This window comes from Podarcis liolepis, assembly GCF_965112155.1.
Source record: "Podarcis liolepis genome assembly, chromosome: 7".
NCBI classification, from domain to species: domain Eukaryota; kingdom Metazoa; phylum Chordata; class Lepidosauria; order Squamata; family Lacertidae; genus Podarcis; species Podarcis liolepis.
In genome coordinates, this window is record NC_139561.1 from 46,039,088 (window position 1) to 46,065,047 (window position 25,960).

The 25,960-nt window shown below is 47.6% G+C and overlaps 3 protein-coding genes across 6 annotated transcripts; 2 read left to right on the forward strand and 1 right to left on the reverse strand.

Annotated features, from left to right (window-relative positions):
- The first annotated feature begins 1,747 nt into the window (after positions 1 to 1,747).
- Positions 1,748 to 6,451, forward strand: CHST4 (carbohydrate sulfotransferase 4). The gene is made up of 2 exons (XM_083511321.1): positions 1,748 to 1,877; positions 4,974 to 6,451. Exon 2 carries the CDS (start codon positions 4,987 to 4,989, stop codon positions 6,181 to 6,183), a length of 1,197 nt encoding a protein of 398 aa, XP_083367447.1. The 5' UTR covers positions 1,748 to 1,877; positions 4,974 to 4,986; the 3' UTR covers positions 6,184 to 6,451.
- A 1,997-nt stretch (positions 6,452 to 8,448) lies between these two features.
- Positions 8,449 to 16,228, reverse strand: TERF2IP (TERF2 interacting protein; the record flags this gene model as incomplete). Of its 2 annotated transcripts, none has more annotated exons than XM_083514839.1 (3): positions 8,449 to 12,672; positions 13,949 to 14,019; positions 15,631 to 16,228. In XM_083514839.1, 3 exons carry the CDS (start codon positions 16,226 to 16,228, stop codon positions 12,304 to 12,306), a joined length of 1,038 nt encoding a protein of 345 aa, XP_083370965.1. In that variant the 3' UTR covers positions 8,449 to 12,303. The 2 variants fall into 2 exon arrangements, with proteins under 2 accessions (XP_083370965.1, XP_083370964.1); XM_083514838.1 differs by having other exon boundaries at positions 13,949 to 14,022.
- Positions 15,819 to 25,850, forward strand: KARS1 (lysyl-tRNA synthetase 1). Of its 3 annotated transcripts, none has more exons than XM_083514805.1 (14): positions 15,819 to 16,672; positions 16,902 to 17,034; positions 17,446 to 17,611; positions 17,990 to 18,083; positions 18,441 to 18,627; positions 18,744 to 18,869; positions 20,244 to 20,363; positions 21,059 to 21,221; positions 21,327 to 21,500; positions 21,897 to 21,982; positions 22,472 to 22,557; positions 22,961 to 23,087; positions 25,130 to 25,273; positions 25,652 to 25,850. In XM_083514805.1, exons 1-14 carry the CDS (start codon positions 16,611 to 16,613, stop codon positions 25,736 to 25,738), a joined length of 1,755 nt encoding a protein of 584 aa, XP_083370931.1. In that variant the 5' UTR covers positions 15,819 to 16,610; the 3' UTR covers positions 25,739 to 25,850. The 3 variants fall into 3 exon arrangements, 2 of the variants coding, with proteins under 2 accessions (XP_083370931.1, XP_083370930.1); XR_014528769.1 differs by having other exon boundaries at positions 16,426 to 16,672; positions 22,961 to 23,448; positions 24,754 to 25,273; XM_083514804.1 differs by having other exon boundaries at positions 16,432 to 16,813.
- Positions 25,851 to 25,960: the final 110 nt, after the last annotated feature.

Below are 25,960 nucleotides of genomic sequence, written 5' to 3' on the forward strand. Positions count from 1 at the left end.
AAAACATGACCCCCTCTTAACTTTCAACTTTATTGGGCACATGAAATTAACCACAATTATCTTGAATTTTTGCTTAATCCTCAAGAAAGAAGGGCATTTTTGCTGGCCTGGTTTAATTCAAATCCTTCAACCCTCCTATGAGGAAGGTTCTCGAGAATGGTGGAAGGAGAAAGAATTTGCCCATGTGAAGACCATCAGGTGGAAACTCTTACACATATGGTTCTTAAATGTAAACTACCGGTATACGTTGATCTCCGGCAGCAGTTCCTAGATCAACTCTGCATCCCCAAATGGAAACCAGAGTTAGAGGTCATATATTTTCTATTATTGGGGAATAATCAGGAGCTCACCAAGTTAGTGGCTAAATATCTTTATCTGGTTTTTGTTGTCGAAACACACTGCAGACGTCTGATCTCCCTGGAGACATGTAATGTTAGACTGCTCTGCCTCTTTCATCTGACAAATGTTTTGTGTCACTGGGAAGGCGCTAATTCTGTACTGATTTGCTATGGATGTTTGTATGTGATGCCAATAAAAGGTTTGATGATGATGATGAAAACCTATTGGACACACCTTTTAGGCACAGGACAAACAAAGTGTGGGCAAATCCTTAGGCAATGAGGATGCCTGTCCTACATCAGTAGCCACCAGCCGGATGGCTGAACAAAAACAAAAGCCCAAGTGCGGGAAGCCTCAGCCTCTGTGCTTGGCAGTAGAAGGAGCCCGGCCCTTACTGCCCATCCATCAGTGCCCATTCAGCCACCGCTGGGCTCTCAGCTTCCTGGACCAGGCCTGGCTGCTTTCCAGTTTCCCAGCAGAAGGTTACTGTTGGACGGAGACTGATGTCTTAGTAGGAAGGGTTTGGTTTACAGGGTGTGCCAGATCCTCGCAGGGTCAGTCTTAACCTTCCTATAGAAACTTCTGGCTGTTGCCAAGTTCAGGGGCTGCTCACTTTTCCTGCCCCTTCCCTTTCCCATCCCTCTCCCTCCAAGGCCAAGCCTTCTCCTGCCCTATGCAGACTCTGCTAGATCAAAAGGCGAGGCATGCCCGCATAAAAGAGATCACAAGAGTCAAAGAGGGGAAGGGGACAAGGAAAGCTTCTTAGCATGTACGTTTCCTAGCATTTTAGGCTACAGTACCAAGTCACCCAACCAGTGAGCAAAGTGAGAGCACTTGCCTATGTAGTGCCCCCTCCACCTTTTCTGCATTTCTCTGCCCATGCACAGACCCACAGGCAAATGCTCAGCAGCAAGGTTACCTCTCCAGGGAACAAGAGGCACGGCCTTTCCCTGGATCTCAATGTAGCAGCCCTTGCAGCTTGCCTGGCTCCCACCCTGCAGTAGGGCAGCACCCTCTGGAGCTGCTCTTTTGGAAGTCTGTGACCCAGAGAGAAGGAGCACCAAGGGTTGCCAGAGAGGGTGTGGACATTGGCCATGAAGGTGGTCTTGCAGCTCTGGTGGTGGCAGTCAAGAGGGGAGCTTGCCATGCCTTGGATGCTGCACCAGGCTGCAGTGAAGCTTTGGGCTGGCATTGGTGGGCAGGAGCACCTCAGGGCATTGTGTCACACTGCCCTGGGATTGGGATTCCAACCCTCTTTCCTACAGGCATCTTTTGTTTCCTCCACACAGAAGAGCTGTGCTGGCCGAATAGCTCCTTCCCACCCCCGCCCTCTCAGCACACACCTCCATAGGTTGGAGCAGGTGCCTCTCCTGTGTGTTCCCTCCTTTCCTCCTGACAGCAGCCTTCACACCACAGAGCACCCAGCAGTGCAGGACTGGGCCGATCTGCTGCCAGGGAACAACCAGCTCTTCCTGTTGCTTGTGGCTCCTCAAGGAAGCTGGGCTTGCGACCCCAGGAGGCCCCTGGATCAACGGGAGGTGAGTGAGACGGGAGGCTCTGTGGGAGAAAAGTGTGCACCTGCCAGTGGGAGAGCATGTGTCTGTTTCCGCCATGCTGCTTGGATGCCCAGGATCAAAGAGGGAGACACTGACCTGCATTAACAAGTGATCCGATCCCTATCGGATGAAAACTCTGCCAGGGATCTGGCATAAGGAACAGCAGAGGTAAAGGCCTAGGGGTGCGTTGCAGGGTATTTTACAGCCTGCTTAACAAGTGAAATAAAACCCCACCCTTCTTCCCATAAGATGGAAGGCGTTGCCCCAACGGCCCCTGGAAGATGAGAGGCAAAGAGGGCAGCTGCTTCCTTCACTGCAGAGAAGCTATACGCTGGCCACCAGCTGTGTGCAGCCCTGGGCTGTCCTCTGCTTAAGCAGCTGGTGAATGCAGTGGCCACAGAAGGAGAAGTCCAAGGGAGGGTAACGGGGTGGGAGCCCAGTGGAAGATGCAGCAGGGAGGGAACTGTTCCCAGCCACACAAAAATATTGTGGGTACATTCATATAAAGGTAAAAGTAAAGGGACCCCTGACCATTAGGTCCAGTCGTGACCGACTCTGGGGTTGCGGCGCTCATCTCGCTTTATTGGCCGAGGGAGCTGGCGTTTGTCCACAGCTTCCGGGTCATGTGGCCAGCATGACTGGCAAACCAGAGCAGCACACAGAAACGCCGTTTACCTTCCCACTGGAGCGGTACCTATTTATCTACTTGCACTTTGTTCTTTTGAACTGCTAGGTTGGCAGAAGCTGGGACCGAACAACAGGAGCTCACCCCATTGCAGGGATTCGAACCGCCAGCCTTCTGATCGGTAAGTCCTAGGCTCTGTGGTTTAACCCACAGCGCCACCCGCGTCCCTATACATTCATATAGACCTTCCTAAAACTCCCAGGTGTCAGATCCGGACTGCTGAGAGCCGGCTGGGCAGAATATGCTCTTGCAGCTTGTCCTGACACAGCTGCCCCTCTTGGAATTAACCTGGCAGTGTGTGAAACTGACTTGTGTGTGGAAAGGGGAGGGAACACCCTGCATGGTTCGTCTGTTCAAGAGGCTCTGTTTCTGCTCCCGTGTTGAGGCTGCCGACAACCTGGGGTTTTGCTTTCTTGACTGGATGTTTTCATCTGTGCAGAAGAGGCACTGCTAGCTAGCTAGCTTGCCTTCCCAGATGCCTTAGGTATTAATTTGCCCTGGCTGCACGAGACTGGCTTCTGAGATTGAAGGGCTGAGATAGCAGGTCTATTGCTTCTCTGGAGGCAGCTCAGAAGCCTTTAGTGATTCAGGAGCCTCTGGTGAGGTTTTTTGGATGTAGTGTGCGTGTGTGTGCGCGTGTGCGTGCGCATGTGCGTGCGTGAACACATGCTTTATTTGCACTTGGGGGTGTTTAGGTGCTTGCCTATTGTTGATTCTGAGGCTCACCAGTTCCTATTGACACTAATATTTTGTGATGATCATAAGAGATTCTTAGATTCCCAAAAGTGCCTCTTGCGCCTGTTCTGTGCTATATTGCTTAATAATTTTATCTTTGATAATGCTTTCCACCCGTTTACTCAGAACCAACATTATGCTAACCAGATTGTAATTCCCCCCTGCATTCCCATTTTAAAAAGGTCAGGTGGCATCTATAAGGCAAGCAACACGGTGGGATTGGCACTGCATGCCACAATGCAGCCTCTTCCCCACCCCACAGGTATGGAATTCCCAGGAGGATGTCTATTTTAAAAGCACAAGGGCATTGATTTCCCTTTGGGGATGGCAGCATTAGTGGCTATAGGCATTTGCTCCCCTGGTCTCTGAGACAGCTCCCACCAAAAACCTCAGAGACTGCCAAGCTCTGACCCCTCCCCTGCCAACTCCTCACTCAGTTTAGGAACTAGCGGTTTGTATATGTTTCTTCAAAACCAGTGAAATGAACATGGTGCCCATGAATAATTTCTGAGCAATTCAAAGAGCTTAAGAGTAATAATTTGGAGTACTCCCTGCTAAGGATTGCAGTGATATAAATGTGGGAGAAGGGCTTTCCCAAAGTCTCATCTTGTGTTCCCCCTCCCATATATGCTGTGAAGAGAAACCACGTGTCAACAAAATGGTCGCCCTGCACCGCTCTGCATAGACTGTGTTGTTGCATCTTTACTGCTTCTGTGTTACTTTTATGATAGTGCAATTTGCCATACTTCATCCAGCCTGAGACTCCCACTGATGAGCAATTTCCAGACGGGTAAGATCCAGAAGAAATACCATGAGATAGTTATGACAAAATAGGGTAGTAAAGGACTGCAGTGGGATCAGGATCTATTGGTTGCTTCATAATTCCTGCAATTTCAGCAAGACTCCCTGCCCAAAGCACACAGATCCAGGGGCAATGCCACCATGTGTAGCAGAATGTCCTCATTTTGCTGCCACCCCTCCAGCATTGTGGAGAAAGGTTTTTGTTGATGTGCCATAATGGGTTAATCAGGATGCTTGGGATGCAGTACCATCAATATGCTGTTTTGAGCACGTCTTTATGAAGTGGGGCTCTCAGGGGCTGCCTAGACCCATTTCCCCTGCCATTTTGTCTTCTGCCCAGACCCAATTCCCAGATTGCCATCAGGTTAGTTGTTTCTCTACAATTCCTATTTAACCTATTTCCTATTTAACCTATTTCCCTGTTCAGGGAAGTTTTTAATATGTAACGCTGTACTGTTTTTAACACTGATTGGGAGCCGCCCAGAGTGGCTGGGGAAACTCAGCCAGATGGGTGGGATATAAATAATGAATTATTATTATTATTATTATTATAACCATTCTTTATATGACTGACAACGCACCCTTTCAAAGTGACAGCTGAACATCATGGACCTAAGAATATTATCTGTTCTGGCCAACTTATTTGCAAAAGCCAGAATTTGTCCAAGTTGTAACCAATGGATTTTATGAGCCCTTAGACTGTCTATAAGTGCTTTTCCAGTTAGCACTCAAACAGCTCTCCAGTTCTGAATACAGGATGGGTGTTGAAAGGTCTTGGCCCTAGGAGCATAGTGGTTCAATTCTCTGAAATGTGCTCTCTTTCTCTCCCTCTTTCTCTCTCTTTACCTACCCTCAAGGCTTTGGGCTGCCATGCTGAAGCTGACCAGGTTAATGGTTCTTGTGATCTTGGCGATACAGCTCATTGCCCTCACCTTCTGGTCTCAGCTTCATGGCAGGAAATGTCCTCTGGCACAGGAGCCATCCCAGGTGCACATTCTCATCCTCTCCTCCTGGAGGTCAGGGTCTTCTTTTGTCGGGCAGATCTTCAGCCAACATCCTGATGTCTTCTACATGATGGAGCCAGCCTGGCACGTCTGGGCAACCATGTACCAAAACAGCGCCAAGGTCCTGCACATGGCGGTGCGGGACCTCATCCGGTCTGTCTTCAAGTGCGACATGTCAGTCTTCGATGCCTACCTTCCACAGAAGAGAAATGTGTCAGATCTCTTCCAGTGGGAGGTCAGCCGGGCCTTGTGTTCCCCACCAGTGTGCAACTCCTTCCAGCGCAGTGACTTCATCTCCAAGCATGCCTGTAAGATGCTCTGTAGGAAATCCCCCTTCAGCAAAGTGGAAGAGGCCTGCAGGTCTTACAGCCACGTTGTCCTGAAGGTGGTCAGGATCTTTGACCTCAAGGTGCTCTATCCTCTCCTCAATGACCCCTCCCTGAACCTCAAAATCATCCACCTGGTCCGTGACCCCAGAGCCGTTTTCCACTCTCGCAAGAACACAGGAGGTAGCCTGGCCCGGGACACGAGGATTGTGCTGAGTCACAAGAGGAATGCAAAGGATACCGAGCCCTACGCTGCCATGCAGGAGATTTGCAAAAGTCATGTTGAGGTTTACACTGAAGGCAGGCAGGCCCTTCCCAGCACCCTCCAAGATCGCTACCTCTTGGTGCGGTATGAAGATATTGCCATCAATCCCTTGGCCAAGGCTGCTCAGCTCTACAGTTTTGCAGGACTGCCCTTCTCTCCTAACCTTCAGTCCTGGGTGCACAACATCACCCATGGGCAGGGCCTTGGCAAGCAGGCCTTTGATGTTGACTCCAGGGACGCAGTGAATGTGTCACAGGCTTGGAGGAAGGCCCTTCCTTATCTCCAAATAGCAAAGCTGCAAGAGGTCTGTAAGGATGCCTTGAAGCTACTGGGCTATCCACTAGTTAGGTCTGAGGAAGAGCAGAAGAATATGGCATTAGACCTCTTTTATGCCCAAACACCTCTTGTCAATCAGGAAAGCAAAAGGAGCCTGGAAGCATCACCTGCAATTTCTTGGACTTGGACCAGATGAAACATCAGAAGCTTCCTAACACTATTGTTCCATTCGGCTCACTATTTTCCACACTGACTGGCAGTGGCTCTGCCAGCAAGGTGGCAGCTTGACTTGAACTGTTCCTGAAATACAGCAGTCATGCAAAATAAAAATAAAAAATGCAACAGCCCACAAGGGAGAAGTCTGCCCAGCTCGTCACAGAATCTTGTCACTTCCATTTCTGCAAGTTTGTAGCATGTTACAGCTGAAATTTCCCCCAGAGACAAGGATCTGGACACAGCAATGGAATCACCTCTTCCCTTCCTGTTTGAAAAGCTGGGGGAGGGGCAGATGGGCTTGCCTTACATTCAGGCCCTGAATCCAGCAAGCACCCTTTCATAATATGGTCTCTTAATGGTAATATGGTCTGTTTTGCAGACTAGCACACTTATTAAGGCATAGACTGTGTTAATTGGATAACCAATGCCAGAATGTTTGTGTGGTAACTAGATTTTGTGGGAATCGCCAGTGTAAATGGCATAAAAATCAATTTCTGTACAGTACTTTTCTGCATTTTCTTCCCTTCTGACTTAACTGTTGACAATTCCTACTCCTGAGTTGTGTACGTTTGTACCTGTAACTCAGGATAACACCTTGTGCCTCTGATGAAGCCAACTGCAGTTCACAAAAGCTTAAGCCAAAATAAATTTCTAAGTTGTTAAGGTGCTGGAAGACTCTGTTGATTCTGCTATAAGAGACTAATAAAACTAATCCTAAACCCTCCGTGGGAAATAAGCTCAATAACTGTCAGTCTGGCTAACTGGCAGACATCTCATACAAACCTGAGCATAGAGGCACCCAGAGACTTCCCCAGATCCTACAAAGGCAGAGTCAAGGGTCGTTTCTGTGCAGGGGCCAGTGCAGAAATGTAGCCCCCACAATGCCTTCAACTCATGAGAGTAACTGAGGAAAATTGGGTGGGGGGCTACAAATGAGAGGATTTCTGTGGATCTTCGTCTCATCCAATCTAGCAGTTCAGTGTCTGCAAATTTCAAACTCACCTGGAGCATCCTTACAAGCCACAACGGAGAGCTATTGCTAACTCCCAAGAAATCAAGCCTTCTTAAAAGTGCATATCTACTGAAAGAGTTCCTACAGAAAGCCTTGGTATATTTCTCACAATGCAATGACCAGGAGGAGGTTAGAGAAGCAGGGTATAAAATTTTGGCCCAAAGTACAAGCACCAAGTCAAAAGTGTCTTCCATGATGATGAGACTCCTTGGCCACGCTGGGTGATGGCAAAAGGAGGTTTGGTTCAATGGCTTGTTTGTGTGAAAGAGTATGGAGTCTGTGGTTGGATGAAAGGAAATGCCAAAGTGCATGGATCCCCTTGGCTGGGGAATCAGCTGTCAAGAGATAGTTGACCTCCTGTGTTAGGAAAATAAGCCTTTATTGTAGCTCTTGAAGCACCTCCCAGTGAAGCAAAAAGAGGCCTCAGATTTCCCAAAGCTGTAAAGCCCCTGACACAATGGGGGCCCTTAACAGGGCATGAGCAAAGCAAAATGAGGTCCTCATTCTTATAGCAAAACGTATATATTTTAAAGTAACAGTACTAGTAAAAACTAATAAAGACCAATAGTCAGTGCTTACAAAAACTCATTCCTTTTTCTAACCAAATATCCCACAGTCCAAACCACTCCTTTCTTGACAGTAAACACTAAGTGCCAGCCCAAAACAAAATATTTCTTGTGTGCAGTTTTTCTCTAACCGCTACCCCTCTCCTAGTCCTCTTTTCATTATCCATAGAATGCTCTCATCCTGAACAGTGGCATAGCAACGTCAGATGGTACCCGGTGCGGAAAATTTATTGTCACCCCCCCCATTGAAATTCTTAAAAGAAGAAAAAATAAGATAACACAGTTGAAAGTGTTATTTTCTGGTTTATTTATTTAACATTGTGAGCAAAAGAACTTAAAATATTTTTTTCCCAACTTTGTTCTCTGCAAATTTTGAAATCCCATCATTAAAATCAATTCCTTTTGCTACTTTGTTTTCAATTGGCAAGATGGCTAAGCCAGAGAGCTTTGCCATTCCCTGTGGGAATGTTCAGGGAGGCAGGAGAGGATATATTGTTTAATTATATCATTCCCAACTTGTGTTAACAAGTTCTATGATTTAACAGAGTAACGTTCCCCTTTTAAACTTACACAGCGGATAGATTTGCCAGGCTTGCATAAGCCTCTAAAATAAGTTTCCTGGTAATTCCCCTTTCTTCCCTCTTAAAAGAATAGACTGGACACAGTCTTGTATAAAAGTATATAAAATAGTTTACTCACATTCTGTTCACAGAAGGATCCCAGAAGGCAGGCTTAAGTTACAAGATATATACACCTGGAATCTATGCATGTCAATGTCTGAAACATTGTTTAAATATTTTATTTTGTATATTCATAGTCTGCTTTTTGATTTGAAAAATCTACTAGGTGGCTCATAATTGATTTTAAATCCACAGCTTGGCTGGAACTAGAAATGGCTTCAGTCCCCCTAGTGGATTATCTGCACTGGGAACTAGATACTGGGAGTGTGCCCTTTTTGGCTCTGACCCTCAATTACATATTACAGTAACCCAATAATTACATTTTATCCTCACAACAACCCTGTGAGGTAGGTTAGGCTGAGAGACTGACCTGAAGTCACCTAGCAGGTTTCATGCCTAAGCAGAGCTACAAGGTCCTAGTCCAACACTTTAACCACTACACCACACTGCCTCATGACTGGATCAGCCAGCGTCCGTCTTGCTAGCCCAGAATACTGGTTCCAATAGTGGCCAGCTGGAAGGAAGCAAAATATGGCTTATACAGGAAATGTTGTACAGAGGCTCATGTTTCCTCATGCTATGATTATGAGAATGGAAAAGGCTGCTGAGATGGGGATTTTGTGGAAGGACCAGGAAACAGGAGCCTGTCTGGCCCTATGCATGTTATGCAGAGTTACTGGGGCTTACTCCCATTTGCACTCACTTCCTCTACTTTTTCTGTTGCCTCCCTTACTTCAAACTACTATATAGACAGCAAACGCATTATGGCAGGGCAAAATTATCTTGTGACTCTATTATGCTTGATGCCCATAAACAATGCATGGTGCCCATGATGCAGACCCTTCGAGTGTCACTATTTTCCAGTGACAGTTCCAGATTTACAGAAGCCACCCCATTTTCTGATTTGATCCATATAACGTCCCTATTTTCAGTGGAGAAAGGCCATGGAAAGTCATGGGAGCCCCGAGCCAAGGAGATAAGTAACCATACCTTTAGAAAACATCTGAAGGCAGCCTAGTATAGGGAAGTTTTTTAATGTTAAATGTTTCATTATGGTTTTTTATACATATTGGAAGCCAACCAGAGTAGTATTAGTAGTATTAGTATTAGTATTAGTAGTAGTAGTAATAGTAATAGTAATGTAATAGGACATCCCTATTTTCTTGGGAGAAATGTTGGAGGGTATGCATGTTGTCGCTGCATAAACACCAGGAACAAATGTAAGGAAGTTGGCTTTAGCGCACGTGAGAGGAGAACAAGTCCATTTTCTGGGCTGTTTTTCCTCCCCACTGAGACTTGCAGTTAGCCGAGCTGCTCAAGAGAAGAGATGATGCCTGCCCGCCACCCCCCTGAATCTCCCTGGGTGGGGGAAAGGAGAAGGCGGGGGGAGGGGTGTGGGAAATAGAACAGCATGCTCCTGCGCACATTGCTCCTGCCTCTGCCTGAGCCCAAACCGGAGGCGTGCTCCCAGTCCAAGGCGACGCATGTGCAGCCAGGCCGTCATGCGGCCTCCATGAGGAGGGGGGCCGGTGTCCTGGAGATTCGGGCTTGCACTGACCTCTCCCCACCCTCAGCCTCCACCCCCACCATGCACTACTTCTCCTTTGCCACCAGAGCAACCAGCAGTGGCGGCAGAAGGAGCGTGGCAGCGTTGTTTGCCCGAAGTCACTTTCTTTCGGGGCCTGGGAGCGGGCGCGTTGAGCATTCTGTCACCCCCCTCATGATGACACCCGGGTCGACCTGCCCCCACTGCCACCCACTTCCTAAACCACTAATCCTGAGACCTCTGCAAAGGAGTTGAAGTGTAATTTAGTCTTGAAGAATTCATGGGTAGCTTTTGTGTGAAAAGCCCTCTAACGAAGTTCACACATCTGATCTGTTTCAATAACCAAGTTCACATCAAGCCTGGTTCCAATCAATGCGGTTGCTGTTCTACTTGCTTCAGCGAGGTATGGCTGGATACAAGATGACCAAATTAGCCATTTCCTTTTAGGGTTTATGACGATCCACATGTGCTCTTATTTATATAAGTTTTTTACAGTCCAGATGAATTTTGCAGTGGAGACTTGCATCAATCCTAACAGTGCTCCCTTTTTCTGTTTTCCACTACCGTTAAAGACCATTTTTGTCATGGTTTCCTGCCATCTCCTTCCATCTCTGCTGATGTTTTCTACCATTTACAGCAGTTTTCCACCTGCCTCACAGACACAACACTGAATGTCAACACCCTGGTTGCTCCCACATTTTCTTTGAGAAGTTAGAATGTTCATGAAGATTCCACACCATCACCATCATACAGGGGCAGGGATGGCCAAAAGTGATGGTCAGATAGAATGTATTCATTTCATAGCATGACCTTTTGAGGCTGGCGAGTGCCACATCGATTCATAGCAGGAGCCTTTGATAATGCCTTAAGGGCCAGTTCATGGATGAGTGATCAAGTTTAAGAGCATGTGAAAACGTATATACTTTGGCAGTGGCCAGTGTGGCTCTAGTCAGCTGTGTAAACCTCCTTAATCTGGCTGCATTGATCTTTTAGAGCTCCTGGATGTTTGTATTTCACAAAACTCTTGAAAAACCTGTCAAAGAGATAAGTTACTGTTGGCACCTATAACACCTTTTTGCCGCGTGATTTGGACAGAACATTCAGAGGATGTGGCATTTAATGAGGAAGGGAGCACAGACAGATTCTGTTCACTCATTTGTTCCATACCTGGCTGTTCAGCTATGATTTCTCTTTCCTTACCAACTCAAGGAAGCCAGTGCCACACACAGAGACCTGAATACATACCTACATTTACTGCACCTCTATCCAAGGTGCATTTCCCATGATGTGGCAGAAATTTATCACATACTCCAATACCATCATACAAGTTGTTTGCCCTTCTCTACATCTGTTTTTTTTTTAATTAAGTCTGCAGCCTCTGTGTCATCTGCTACCTTATTTTAACCAGATAAACCACCTTTAAAAGTTAGGTGGAGTCTTTTTAGGTCGGTTTTTGTTGTTGCTGCTGTTACTGATTTTCAATTTTTGAATCTTTATTTTTAGATCTTATAATGATTTGTGTGGAAATTGTTCAATTATGGATGTGTTTTATTTATTATGACTAGTTTTCTTATGGTTTAATTATGTAAATCTTTTCATGTTCATGTTGTACGAAAGGCGGCATACAAATTAAATGATGAGGATGAGGATGAAACGTTCTTCTACAATTGAATAGCCAAGATGATGAGAAATACTATGCATGTAGGTGCTCAGCACTCGTTAGCCTAAATGATGGGGGTGGGGTGTATGCGTATCTATCTAAGTGGGGGTGTTCTGGCTCCAGAAATCATTACAGTGACTAAGTGCATCAGTGCTACTGAATATTCTTGACTGGGTGGAAGCACTTCTGGAGAGAGGGATGGGGGATGGGATGACCCCACAGGAAGACCCAAGCAATGCTCCAACTTTAGGGGATTGGCTAAAGTCGAGCCAAAAATGTGTGGCTGTCTGTTGCCAAGTACCTCAAAATCAGCCACTGCCACACCTAAGTTCCAACTTAAGGCAAGCTGGTGAAGGAAGAATAAAGAGGCTGACTGTGCCAGGTCCACAGATTTATTCCGTGAAGTAAATAAAGGCTTTGTGTACAAATGGAAGTGAGGAGAAGGAAAGTCTCAAAGAACGGTGTCTCCATCACAACAGCTTGCTGTGCTTTCAGCCACAGAAGACAGTAACCGCAGGTTGCTGGCCTCCAGAGACTTTCCCTCTAGCCTGACGCTCAGAAAACTCCCTCTGAAGAAATGCATGTGAGAAAGAAGAAGTTTGCTGCCCTCCTACAGTAAACCATGGCTGTTGCAAGCTAACTTTTCCTGAATGTCACGCGCCTGTTCACATTCTCCGCTCCGTATTTTGCCACTAGCTTGCTTCTGAGGTCGTCATCCCCCTTCAGCAAGTCCACATCATCCTGCCTGCTCCAAAGAGGGCAGCCACCCAAGGACTGCCCCGTCTGCAGGCAACTTTCCACAGCTGCCACTTCCCCACTGTTTTTCAAAAAAGCTTGTGTCACAGTTGTCAGGTCCACGTCAAACTTCTCCATGAAATGCTTTATGTCCTCCACTGCCGTGGCCACCTCCACAGCTGAGGGAGCTGCAGGCTGTTGCTCAGAGGTCTTGAGCTCCAGGTGTTCTGAAAAGGTGTCTTCCATGGAGCTGGGGCTCTCACTGTCTCCCTAGAAGGAAGGTGAATTAGGACAGTTCAAGATCACTGTTTCTTTCTAAATTTTGTAAGCCTATAAAAGTGCAGATTATAGTCAGTTTCTGGGGCCTGGTACTCTGATGGTGATGGGGCAATTCTGTTTCAGTCATTCCATCACAAACAAGATAGTGGAGGGTTAGAGAACGTACAGAAAAAGGAAAAATGACAGTGGGGTTGGAGAAGTTTCCCTCTGAGGCTTCTGAATCTGCCAGGTGGACAAAGTTGACCAGGGACCCCTGCCCCACTAGAGTCCTTCGGCACTGCAGAGACACTGCTTTTCTCTAATCAGCTTGAAGCAAATTAAAGGAAAAGCTGCTTGGGTCTTACTCACAAGTAGCCCCACCAGTAATTAGTCAGGCTGGGCTGCAGGTAAAGGTGGGCATCGAGGCTCAAGGCTCCCACTAATGGTTTATAAGCCTTAGAGAGAGTCAGGAAAAGGAACCAGAGCACACCTCCTTTGGGAGCATATAATATGGTAAGTTGTACCAGAGTGTGGTAGAGGTGGGTTATATTTTCCCCAACCCACCCCCACAGTTGAGCAGAGCTTCTCTGGTCTGAAAGAAGGCAGAGGGAGGAGTGCAGCCCTGCTCCTGAAGGCAGCAAGGAACAGCTGCTTCAACTCTGAAGAGCGAGAGACTTCATGACTGCAACACCAGACAACACACACTTCCTATAGTGCAGAATGATCTAGCAATCAGCAAAGGTGAAATAGAAACATTAATCAGAAGCCTCCTTCAGCAGCTTCTACCTCTAAAATGGTTCCTGTTTAGCAGGCTGCTTCATTAGTTAATTGGTTAATCCCTGTTCCCCATGTGCAGGATGCGGGGAGGTTAATGACTAGTTCCTTCTCTGAAGCTGCGAGGAACATTTTTCCAATTAAAAGCACATGGCAATCCTGAAACGCCTCAAGGGTGTTTACTGGCACACACACACACACACCACAGACTGACACTGCAATGGAGGGAGTAGGTTGGATTGCTACATATACGGCCTGAAAAATATAAGGGGACAACACTGGAATAAACAGGTTGGCACACAGCACTGCCTATATCACCCAGAGAAAAGTGCCTTAATGAAACCTAGCAATTCCAGGCTAAAGTTACATTTGCCAATGTCCAAGGCCAAATATGTCAAATAAATGTAATCAGTTCTGCTTTTAGTCATTCTATAAGCTATGCTGAAACACTCAGTGGCATCTGTACCCCATTGTCTTCAAATTCTTTGTTAGGTGTCTGAAAAATGCTCTTTACCTTTGATCCTTCCGCAGTGTGACTTTGATCCTCTGGCTGGGGGACATCCTCAACTTCCTTACTTTGGGAGGCTGCTAAAGACAAAGGTATGCTGAGGTTCACTGCGACAAAAGTCATCCAAGCCACATCTCCCACCCTTGTGATGATGCACCAATTACCACCTTGGTGCAATGGGCCCTTGAAAAATGGGGGAAGGAAATGGCAGCTTCAGGTCCTGACGCCCCACTGGCCTCAGCTAGCTAATGAAGTGGGGAATTATGGGTTTTTCTGACTCTTGATTTATTTATTCCCCACCCCACCCCCCATATGTAAGGTTGCGATTGTGCAGCTAAAGTGAGTATAAGCTGCAGGCCCAGTGCACTGCAAAAAAGGCCTCTTTTCCAGAGGAAACAAAGGGTCAGTTAGGCTGGGGACTGAGATATGAAAGCTAGGAGCTAAATGGCACCTTAAACCTAGGTTATGGGTCCAACAACAGAATGTCTAGGTATGTTTTTTAATAACAAGAATACAAAGCTGAAAATGAATGAACTACAGCTAAAATATTATGTTCAATTTTCACATGGTCTAGTCTTTCCCCTGCCTACCCCCCTAATATTCTTATGAGGGTCTCTTCTCCAGTCTTCAGAGAGTAACTGGACGTGGGGAGGCAGAAAAAGGTCCTGCTTTCCTTTCTGAAATCTTTAGGCGCAGTACTGCACCCAGAGCTCAGAAACTGCTCACGCTAATGAAATTCCCTGTCGCAAAACGCACCTAAAACAATGGGAGTTTTGAACACTGGCTGGGTAAGACCCTCACACAAGTCAGAAGGAGCAGCACTGAACAGGCAAGAAGCCCGAGGATTTGAAGAATCCTAAGGGTAGAGTGGATACCCCTCCAAAGGGGCAGGCAATCCAGAGGCAAGGCAATCATGGACTGAGAAACTGGAGCCTGGGGGGGGGGGGGGAATACTCAAAGACAGTAGGGAGTTGAACAAGGGTAGTGGGGAAGAAGAAAGGAGTGAAAGGGGTGTGTGTGCATGAAACACTTGCACACTCACAGGGGAAGTACTTGGCAGGTCACCAGCAGGCAGAAGCAGTAGCTTGAAAGCATATGAGATGTCATGAGGAAATGGCAGGCAGAAGCCCAGTGTTGACCAAAGGCAGGACTAAGAAGAAAGGAGGAAGCTACTTTAATAGATTTTGAATTATGTCCCCATGATAGGGCTTGGAGGCAGAAAAGGTGTGAAGAGAAGGCAGGAGGAAAGAACCCCAAAGGGAGAATTTTGCCCATGGGGGCTCCTTTGGCCAACACCTGGCCAAAGTCTCATTTCCGGGCAATATAGAAGCCCAGAGGGGACAACAACCTGCAAGATGAGTGGCAGTATTTGACAACCAGGAAGGTGGAAGCAGGAGGTGGGCCAGGGTGCCCCAGACAAGTTGCCTCACCATAATGTAGCAGTGATGCTAGACTAGCTGAACCTTGCTGCCTTCTGGCTAGGAAATCATCCTTCTGCCAGGCCTTACTGCCCTGACTGGCAGCAGTGACTCTCTGTATGGCTTCAGGCAGGACTCCTTCCCAGCCCTAGATGGGGGTGATGCCAGGGACTGAACCAGGGACACTTTCTGCATGCCAAGCAGGTGCTCTGGTCCTGTGCTGCGGCAGGAGGCCTTTTGGCCTATTCCAGCTAAAGCAGCCCTGCTTACCAGCAGCAGATTCCGACGAGCTTCTGAGCTTGCATCTCTGGGCAGGCAGGCAGAGGTCTTCCTTGCCCCGCAGGTGCTTCAGGTAGCGGTCGCGCATGGCCTGCCAGGAGTGCCGCGTGACCCGGGCCGCCTCCATCTCCTTCCAGACAGCGTTGCCACTGCCGGCTGCCTGCCTGCCGCTGCTGCCTCTCTTGCTCCTCCGCAGGTGCAGCAGGATGGCCTGGTCTTCCACCTCGCTGAAGGGCAGGCGGCCCTCGGCAGCGGCCGTGTCCGCGGTGACCGGCGGCGGTTGCAGGCGGTATGTCTCCAGCGGCAGGAGCTCCTGGCGGGCCACGCAGTCGGCGACGTAGCTGGCGGAGATGAAGACCCCCGAGGTTCTCGGCGGCACCTCTCCCGGCCGGGCCAGCAGCACCGCGCCCGGCTCCTGCACGCGGCACAGGCGTCCGCCGTGGCGCACGATCAGCGGGGCCAGCTCCATCTTGGCCGCCCCGGGGCGCACGTAGAAGCTCAGGGGGCTGCCATCCTCCCGCTGGAAGAACAGCCGAGGCTGCGGGGCAGAGCCATTCGGCTCACCCTCGGCCTCCGCTGTGCCCAGCATCGTCCGGACAGCTGGGGCTGCAGCGGAAGGACGAGCCCCGCGACCGGCTCCTCGGACCCCCCAATTCCCACCCGACGCCGCCTACGGGCTGCTCTGCCCGGAAAGGAAATGGCACTCTGCACGCGCTCAGGGGCACCTGCGTGCTCAGATTAGGGGCGGGGCGACTTGACCCGTTGCACTCCGCCCACTCCTCCCTTCAACGGCGGCGGCAACGTACCGGAAAGTTTCCTTTTGCGGCCGCCGCGCTCCAGTTTGCGCAGACGCGGACGGTGCTTCGTTGAGGAAGGGCGTGGCGCCGCTTGCAGTAAAAGCGGCTGCTGACCCAGAAGTGCTTTCGCTTTTGTTTCCTGTGGGGTGGAAGAAGCACCTGTCGGCTCTGAAGATGGCGGCGCCCGCCACGACGAGCCCTCTGGACGGCGAGGCCGAGCCCCGCCTCAGCAAGAAGTGAGTGCCGGAGCCGGCCGCCGCGGCCTCTGTTATGCTCGGCGTGGCGGCGGCAACGTGGCGGCGGCTGCTGGGTCTCCGCCCGGCCTGGCCGCTGCGGAGCTTCTGCGGGAGCAGGCAGGCGCTTGGCGGGCAGGCGAGGTCGGTGTCTGGCCCGCTGGGTGGGGTGTTGGTTGCGGGGAAGGGCCGCGGGGAAGGGAAGCGCCGCTGACTCTCGGTTCCCTTTCAGCGAGCTGAAAAGGCGCCTGAAGGCCGAGAAGAAAGTGGCCGAGAAGCAGGCGAAGCAGAAGGAGCAGGCAGAGAAGCTGCCGCCAAAGTCCGCCGCCTGCGCGGCTGAGGACGAGGAAAACCTCGACCCCAACGTGAGAAGCTGTCTTCGCCGATGCTACCCAAGCCGGGCGGGGGGGGGGGGGACTAAGTGGGTGGCTTGACGGAGAGGGAGCCGTTGTGGGTTGGGGCTCCGCCCAGCTGGTTGTTGGGCAAAAAAGTGGGCCCCTTGGGCCAGAGCTTCTGCCAGATAAAGCTCCCTGATCTGCGCCCACGGTTAAGGCACTGCTTGGGTGGCCTGGTGCAAATGCACCTATGTTATTTCCAAAGGGATCCTCTCAAGGATCTGGCTGAGAGCTTCCCTTGCTGCTTCCAGATCTTTCACTGGAAATACTGATGCTTACTGTGAGGTGCTCCTTGTCTTATGTTAAACAAGTTTCTGGGGCCGAATCGTCATGTACTAATTTGTACATTGTCAAACATCTTTGTCTCCTTTGTACCGGTAGCAATACTACAAGATCCGCAGTCAGGCCATCCAGCAACTGAGAGGCACTTCTGAAGACCCCTTTCCACACAAGTTCCATGTGGATATCTCACTGTCAGACTTTATAGAAAAGTACAATCACCTACAGGCAGGGGATCATCTTACTGATGTTACAGTGAGACTAGCAGGTAAAGGTCCATGTTGGGATTCTGGGAATGAAAGTGATTGTCACCTTCCCCACATTTTTTTTTTTACAGTGAAGACTTAGTGCAGTGCTGTGTGGGTAGTTTCTAAGCAAAAGAAGGAGTGTCACTGATTGCTCCCCTTGCGGGAACAGTGAAGCTGCAGTAAGCTTCATGGAGTTGAGGATATAGGGTGGAATTTGAAGTAAGCAAGGTGGCTTTGTCCTTCAGTTGCTACAAATTCTGCGCAATTGACTTTTGGTAAGGTCTCAGTGGAAGGTTGTATGTTATGTGCTGCCATCCAGAACTCGTATGTGTTTTCCAGGCTTTTCACTGTAACTGATGGCATCTGAGGCATTTTTCTTTGTCGCTTTTGTCATTTAGGCCGGATTCATGCCAAACGAGCCTCTGGAGGAAAGTTGATATTTTATGATCTTCGTGGGGAGGGAGTTAAGTTGCAAGTTATGGCAAACTCCAGGTAAACAACATTTAACTGCTTTTGTCTGTTATTGCCTTCTGTGAGTCCCAGTGGTGGGGCAGAAAGGAACTGAAAATGAGAGTATGATGTCCTTGGGCCTCCCGAATTGTTCTTGAGGATATTGTCCCAAGGGAACTTCCTTTCTGGCTCACTTTACACATTCTAGAAATCCCCTACAGTGGGTTATATTCTAACTAACTTTAATTTGTATTAGACCCATTGATATTAACGGACCTAAATTAACCATATCCATTCATTTCAAAGGGTCTGCTCTACATATGACTAACTGGGGTTGGGGAAATGCTTGCCAAAAAGAGTTGTTTCAGTAAAATATTTTTTAATCCTCCCCCACCCCAGAAACTACAAATCTGAAGAGGAATATATGCACATTAACAACAAGCTTCGTCGTGGGGACATTATTGGGGTCCAAGGGAACCCTGGCAAGACAAAGAAAGGGGAACTGAGCATCATTCCGTATCAAATCACTCTCCTAGCTCCATGCCTTCACATGCTACCTCATCTTCATTTTGGGCTGAGAGACAAGGTATCTTACTTGCAGCTGCTGTTTCAGTAGCTCAGTTGATAACTTCTGAGGTTATCCAGTGTACTTTGGTTTTCCTTTGGTATGTTTTATGCTCTAAATCTAGCCATTGTTTGCAGGAAACCAGATTTCGGCAGAGATACCTGGATTTAATTCTTAATGACTTTGTAAGGCAAAAATTCATAGTCCGAGCAAAAATGATAACATACCTTCGAAGCTTCCTAGATGAATTGGGCTTTTTGGAGGTAAGCATTGTGTGCATAGATAGTGCTATATGTTACTCCTACTACTTCGCTTTCATCGTATTCCTAGTTACAGATAGGTAGCCGTGTTGGTCTGCCATAGTCAAAATAATAATAATAATAAAATCCTTCCAGTAGCACCTTAAAGACCAACTAAGTTAGTTCTAAGTTAGTTCTTGGTATGAGCTTTCGTGTGCATGGTTCTGAAGAAGTGTGCATGCACACGAAAGCTCATACCAAGAACTAACTTAGAACTAACTTAGTTGGTCTTTAAGGTGCTACTGGAAGGAATTTATCGTATTCCTAGTTATTAGTGTGGTGTTTTTTTAAAATCTGATTGGCTCCTCTGAAAGTGGGATGTTGGACTAAACATGCCTCTTTTGGCTACATATTCTTTTAAAGCTTGGTGTTCCTTGAGTTGAAAGAGCATACAAGATGACCTTTTCTATTTAATGAAATGTAGAAAAGGATATAGTGTGTGTTGGGCTGTATTCACATGTAACAGTAAACTGAGGTTTGAATCTACACCATAATGTGTACACAGTTTGAGACCTCACATTTTACTACTTCCTTTGTTCAGTTGGAGTAAAAAAAAGTGTGCTAGCATGGTGTCTGAATTTATGCTCTTGATTTGTTCATTTCTAAATAAATGTAGAAAAACCACAATGCGAGGCCAAGAATTGTATTTGGTTTTCCAGTTGTGGTTTGTTTGCGAGAGAGAACCCATGAGTGCTGGATAAGGTGTGATTCATGGGTTGTTGCTCCCAGCTGGCCTGAGGGAAGAACAAAATAGCAACACTGTGTATTTTGCATTTATGCCATAATGCACACACACTTGGTCTCTTGGCCTTAACGCTAGAGAAAAAGCATTCTGAAGAGTTTTTGTTTGAGAGATGCAGTTTTTTAATTAATGCTGTGTTGTAGATACAGATTGGCAGATCCAAAAGGAAAACGAAATACAGCAGAGAGAGCCAACCCCACCCACAAAATATAAAATAATTTATTTATAGATAGGAGCAGCACTTTCACTGAAGTTCACACTGAAAAGTGGGGTAAGATTGCACATTCCCACCTCTGGAACACCCAGCTTTCAATCATTTGTCGTCCTCCCATAATACCCATAGAGTCAAAAAACAAAACAGAAGGGGCTGGTGTGCTTACCTTAGTGTGACCCAAAAGGCTTATAATCTCTTGACCCTTGTCAGCCATTTGTTCTTGCTTGTCTGTTTCCATTAAACCTGAAACCTTTGGAGGTTGGGTCAGGAGTCTCAGTTCTCAAGTACATGCCTCAGAAAATCAACTTTGAAGGTGGGGGCTACTGTGTGGCACGAGAGAGCCAATGAATCATTTGTAGTTTATGTTTGCTTGTTTGATTAGATTGAGACTCCCATGATGAACATCATACCTGGAGGGGCTGTGGCAAAGCCTTTTATCACCCACCACAATGAGCTGGACATGGACTTGTACATGAGAATAGCACCAGAACTCTACCACAAGGTGAACTGTCATAGAGAGCAGCAGACAAAGAGGATAAAATTGGTCTGATGCACGAAAAATGTCTGAATATTTCACAGTAACCCCTTTGTGCTTAATGTGCAAATGGAGGCCAGAACTGATTAAAGTACATGTTTCAGAAAGTTCAGAGGAATAAGTTCTGCATAAGAATGCCATGAGGATGGAGGTTTTTGAAGGCTGTGCATCTCCCATACTGATGGGACTGTTGAACTGCCCAAGCAGTTGAGTCGTGTCAGACCATTGGTTGGACATGGAGACCAACTTGCACTGATTATGACAGCAGACGTTTGATTACTTTTGTATGAACTGCAGAAAACACATTTGCATCATGTTATTGGTACCGTCCCTGCACCCTTGTCCTCTCCACTGGTTTCTGTTGAAATATTTGGGTCAGGTTAAATGTTCTGCTGTTCATATTGAGATGCAAATTATTCCATGTAACACTGGATTATATTCTCCCCCCCAAAAAAGTTATTTACATGTTTCCTCTCAATCTCCTGGATTCCTTCTTACTCACAGATTAGTTATTGGCCCTGGTTGGGGGAAGCTAGGAGAGTCCTAGTGGAGTGGGCCCTGAGGTGGTCTTAGTCACAGGGTTTGCTTCTAAGACCAGTTTAGGTACAGAACAAATCCCCCTTCACAAAGCAGGTAGGTCCAACTGTCTTCGTGTTTTGTAGATGTTAGTGGTTGGCGGAATAGACCGGGTCTATGAAATTGGGCGCCAGTTCCGGAATGAAGGCATTGATTTAACTCACAACCCAGAGTTCACAACCTGTGAATTTTACATGGCATATGCAGACTACCATGACTTGATGGAGATCACAGAACAAATGCTCTCAGGTTGGTGGCCACAATATTAAAGAAGGGGGTGGAGACAAGATCTTTATGAGGATTTGAGCAGTAAACAGACATGGATAAGCATAAAGGGGAGCTCTTCTCTTGCAGGGATGGTGAAACACATCACTGGCAGCTACAAGGTAATGTACCACCCTGAAGGCCCAGATGGTCAGTCCTATGAGATAGACTTCACACCACCCTTCCGCAGAATTAGTATGGTGGATGAGCTGGAGAAAATATTGGGAGTGACTTTTCCTGCTGCAGATCAGTTTAATACAGAAGGTAAAAGAAGACAAATCTTGATTTGTTTGTAGCAGTTCATTTTATGTTGAGGACATACAAGAGAAGTAAAATACACCAGGTACCAAGGTCCTTATATTGAGTATGAGAACAGGCTTGGAGTGTGTCTCTGCCTCACCTGGGCTGCTCTTAGGGTGGGGTGGGGGGGTAGTGTAGCAGATTGCTAAGAGGGATGGGTAGTTTTATGGGGTTAATGTTATTCTAGCTCTGAATTGATTCTACTTTTGCCAATGGCTTTCATACTGTTTGCTTTGTAATTGCTGGTGGCCATTACCATTCCCAGTGATGGGAGAATGCAAGTGGTTCCAGCCCTCCTCATGCATCTAGGTAAGGGATTTAGGCAGGGGCGTCACTAATATCTCCATACTGTGCACACAGAAACTCGTAAATTCTTTGATGCTATCTGTGAAGAGAGGGGGATTGAATGCCCGCCCCCCCGGACTACAGCCAGGCTCCTTGATAAGGTAAGGGTCCTTTGTAATCTCTGTTAACTTTTGGGTTCTCCTGTTCTCTGTCTCTGCTTGACTTGGCCTAGTCAAAATTCTCAAAGTGCCACAGGAAGGAGTGTATTGCACCCCAAAGGCATGTGAGGCAGAGCCCAGAGGGATGGATGGTTGGAGGTGGAGCTTGTTCTACTAAGCCCAGAGGCAGGCAGCTTTTTGGAATTCTTCTGAGGTTTGTGACTTTTTGCTTCTGAACACAGAAGGGTCCTGCTTCCTGATGTTCTATGTGCAAAGTGAATCTAAAAAGTGGACTGCCTGCTATGGGAAATGGGTCAGCCAGGAAAGTGTGTCCTCAGAAAGTTTATTTTTTGCTATGGACCTGGCTAAGTTAATCAGATGATGAAAAGGATCAGCAGGGTTTTCCCATCTTATGCCACTTTCGAAGACAACAATTGTTTAAAGCAACAGTGTGAAGGCTCACTCTCTCTTCCATCCCCTCTTGTTTTTCAGCTGGTTGGGGAATGTTTGGAAGTTACATGCATTAACCCCACATTTATCTGTGATCACCCTCAGATCATGAGTCCTCTGGCGAAATGGTAAGCAGGGAGAAAGGGTGTGTGTGCACTCATATGTCTTGAATGGCTCATCTGTTTTCTGTGTGTTCTGCAAGCTGGCAGAAATGTAGTTTGCTAAGGCATGTTTTTATTCTTTTTATGGTTTTCTAGTTTGGTGAGTGTCTTTGGAAAGCTGGATTGGGGGAAATAAGGGTGTTGTGCTCCTTGCCATGTCCTATAAAATAGAATGAACTACGCAGACCTGATAATCAGATTGTAGAATCTAGAGAAAATGCAGAAATGTTACATGCATTATTGAGTAGAATTTGTTTAATTAGTCTGTAGACCATATCAAAATCTCTCATTACCTTTCCCCTGCTGCTATCCAGGTGGGTTTGAGTAGCTTGCGGGTCTAAATCTTAGGTCTCCTGTTGACCCTCTGCAGGCATCGCCTTCGGCCGGGCTTGACAGAACGCTTTGAGCTTTTTGTGATGAAGAAGGAGATCTGCAATGCCTACACAGAATTGAATGATCCTTTTCTGCAGCGGCAGCTTTTTGAAGATCAGGCTAAGGTGTGAAGTTTGCATAGGTGGCCATTTGAGCTGTGCTTTTTTCTGTGAGGCTCTCTGTCATCTTGGCTGCTGCAGCCTCCTTCCCTGTGTAATGCTAATGATTTGTATCTGTCAAGGGAGGGCCTGCATGTTGCAGGAACCCACCGGGGTTGGAGGTGCCCCTTGGTGATTTTTCCCTTGTGATGAGGCCCTGTAGCAGGAGTATGGATCACCCAGTGTTGGGTGGGAGGGCAGGTGCTGATTTCTACAATGTCGCCCTCAAGCACATGAATGAACAATGGATACTTTGTCCTGTCAAATCTAAATAAATGATGTAGGTAGAAACTGGGGAGATGGCTGAAATAGAGCCATTGGAGTTTGGGTGCGGATCAGCTGTATTTTAGATAGCCATCATGCTTACTGTGTCACCATAAAACTCCCATGGGCAGCTAAGTTGGCCTTTCCTTCCCCGCATTCTCCCCTCACCCATGGTCCCAATATTTCTAATGTGTGTTGCCTATTGTGCCCTGGATTCAGATCCCCACAAAGCTCAGTGAGTTTCTTTGAGCCAGTTGCTCTGTCTCAGCCTAACCTGCTTCACAGGGCAGTTGTGAAAATAATAAGACTAAAAAAAAGGAGTGAAGCAACAAGCATCATCTTGAATTCCTTGGAAGAAGAATAGTTGGATAAATTTGATGCCATATGCGTTTTAGGATGTGGTCTTCAATTTATGGGAAGAATTCTGGGAACAGAGTCTTAAGACAGGGGTCAGCAAACTTTTTCAGCAGGGGGCTTGTCCACTGTCCCTCAGACCTTGGGGGGGGCAGACTATATTTTTTTTTGGGGGGGGATGAACCATTTTTGCCTGCCTGCAAAGAGACCTGAAGATGATTTGCTTTCCCTGTCCCAGTTGTCGTCCCAATAACTGCAATTGGGCTTCAGCCAGCCAGCCAGGCGCCGTGGCGGGGTAGGAGGCTTCACAGCACCACCCTGCTAAGGTGGGCAGGCGGGCAAGCCGACTCCCACGGTCAACGGCACCCAGTGTGGGACAAGATTGAGCCCTCCCTAAGGAGAAAAGCGCTGCCGTGTGAGGGAGAGGGAAAGAATGCAAGCGCTGGTGATCCACGCGGCAATTTCCAAACCATCCACGGGCTGGATCTAGAAGGCAATTGGGCCTGATCCGGCTCACGAGCCTTAGTTTGCCGAACCATGTCTTAGGAGATACTATTCACTAGTTTAAAGCCTATAACATGTATTATGTGCCTCATCCACTTAGTGCCCTAAGACATAGATGCAGTGTCTGCCTCCCTCAGCCAGCTCCTGAATTTGCAGTAGATGTAATGCGCCTCTGTGGCATCACCTCTCTTCCCTCCTTCCCCAGAGCAATTCCTGCTTTTCTCTTTGTAACCTTGGCTGTGGCTGCCTTATCTCATATGTTAGTTAAATGTATGTCATCTCACTTAAGAGGAGGAACAGAGAGAAAACTGTGAGAAAGTCTCAAGAGCTTGGGAAGCTTGGGAACAGAGCACATACTTAGCATTTAGAAGGTTCCAGATGGGATCCATCTAAAGGGTTTTGGACTGAGATGATGTAGATAAGAGAGACGACTAGGCTAGATGGGCGTCCTGTCAGACTCTCTGTAGTTCATTGTGCTCTACATGGTTTTCCCTGATCCTTTGGCTCTGAGCAGTCTTTGCCAACCTAGTGCCCTCCAGATGTTTTGTAGAGTTGTATGGCCACCAGGTTGGCAAAGCCTGGCCCCCCAAATGCCTTCTTAACTCCAGTGTGATGTCTCTGACTGTGACACACAGAGCCAACATGAACCCCCAGCTGCCAAATAAGAGGCTCCATGAGCATATTGTTGGAGTGGCAGGTGTGGACCCAACCGCATTCCCTGTCCCATTGTCATCTGGCTTTGTAGACCCAGTTGCCAAAGAGAAGCCTTAGCAGCCCATCTCCAGGGGCCTCTTGAAATCTCTTCCCAAGGGAGTTCTATGGCTGCAGACTCTAGTTCCAAGGATGACCCTTTGGTCCAGCTTTTCATTTCCACCCCCTTCCCCTAGGCAAAAAGTGCAGGTGATGATGAGGCAATGTTTATTGACGAGAACTTCTGCACGGCTCTGGAGTACGGGCTCCCCCCTACAGCAGGCTGGGGCATGGGCATCGACCGCCTAACCATGTTCCTGACTGACTCAAACAACATTAAGGTAGGCACAGACTCTTCGCAAGTTCCTTCCACCAAGCCAAGGCCTGCCTGTGCCATATACCATTTGAGGACATATGCTTGGTTTTACTGATTACTGTTTTTAGCTATATTATATACGTGTGTATTTTATATGTTGGAAGCTGCCTGGGGTCACCATGTGATAAAGGGTAGCCTATTACAATAAGTATGTGTGAGATGTAAATGACTGAAAATATGGTTCATGCATCTCAAGTGATCTTAGTTTGGAACTCTCAACTAATCCATCATTAAAAAGTGCTAGAGATCTTGCTACAGTGGCCCTTAGGCCTCCTCATGCAGGAATTGTGGGGGGTGGGGAGAGGTGTTGGTGGTCTGAGAAAAATGCCCCTTTCTTTTGCAGGAGGTGTTGCTATTTCCAGCCATGAAACCTGAAGAAAAGAAGAAAGAGGCACAATCCAATTCTCCTGCTGATGGGACCTCTGTGTGACCCAACAGGCTGCATTAGAGGGCAGAGGCTGTCCTGGGCCTTTGAACATGACAGGGCATGCTTCTGTATTTTACAGTCGTGAATAAAGGAGCTGTGCTATTGCTGTTTGCTATGAATTTGTCCTTTCATGATTTCTGGGGGGGAGCATAGAAAGGCCCCCTCCCCTGCATATGGGGCACAGCAGCTGCGACTGTCCTGGGCCATTATGTCTCCCCTCAGATT